The sequence below is a fragment of the Penaeus monodon genome, chromosome 34 (assembly GCF_015228065.2).
Source record: "Penaeus monodon isolate SGIC_2016 chromosome 34, NSTDA_Pmon_1, whole genome shotgun sequence".
Classification (NCBI taxonomy): Eukaryota; Metazoa; Arthropoda; class Malacostraca; order Decapoda; family Penaeidae; genus Penaeus; species Penaeus monodon.
The window spans coordinates 25,863,192-25,863,923 of NC_051419.1; the positions used below are offsets into that span (position 1 = coordinate 25,863,192).

The following is a 732-nucleotide window of genomic DNA, read 5'->3' on the forward strand; positions in this document are numbered from 1 at the left end:
CTGTTTAAAGCAGGAATTGTATAGGCTCAAATGTATAATTCTCCAGAAATATAGCATCTATGGTAGTAACAGTCACGGTCAGGCACAAAGCCCAGGGCCAAGCAAGTCCTACAAACACTGGGCATTCCGCCAAATGAAATAAACATGATCTTGCAGCCTGGCGTTAACGAGACCGACGTCGGTACGAAACTCCGCAGATAATATCTCGATCAGCCACTCATGGGTGGTAAGAAGAGGCGTGGCAGGGGGCGTGGCCAAGGGGAGGAGCGAGAGGATCAAATGGCTCTGGGAAGCGGATGCCACCGAGGTTATGATCGCCGCTGGACACACCCATGGCTGCAGGATGACGGGAGGAATCTACACTCTGAACACGAAGAAGCCCTTGCGCCCTGAACACTTGGAGAAAGCGCTGGTCCACTTGCAGAGGTGAAAATTTCATTTTGCAGGTTACTCCCTTTTCCGGCAATTTTGTGCGTTTCTGTGTCTCTTTCCTCTGTTATATTAACTATGTTCGTCTTGCAGGTCTTCACTTTTCTTCATCCTTGGTTTGTGGCTCTGTATTCTGCTTAACCCGTTCATCTTCCTTCTCCATCTTCTTTTGTTTCTCGATTTATACGCCACGCTACATTAAAAGTCACATTAAAGTAAAGAAAAATATAATCATGTCTGGCATGAAAATGGGATAAAGTGTCATGAAAACTTCCCCTGATTACTTTTCTGTCAACTTTGGTA

At 45.9% G+C, this 732-nt stretch overlaps 1 protein-coding gene across 2 annotated transcripts in view; it reads left to right on the forward strand.

The window, feature by feature from the left end:
- LOC119594663 overlaps window positions 1-732 on the forward strand; it is a gene marked incomplete at its 3' end in the record, with an annotated part of 9,067 nt that overhangs the window by 6,498 nt on the left and 1,837 nt on the right. For both annotated transcript variants that reach the window (XM_037943717.1, XM_037943719.1), the window contains 1 exon segment: window positions 157-426. In XM_037943717.1, coding sequence (XP_037799645.1) covers window positions 157-426 — 270 coding nt within the window.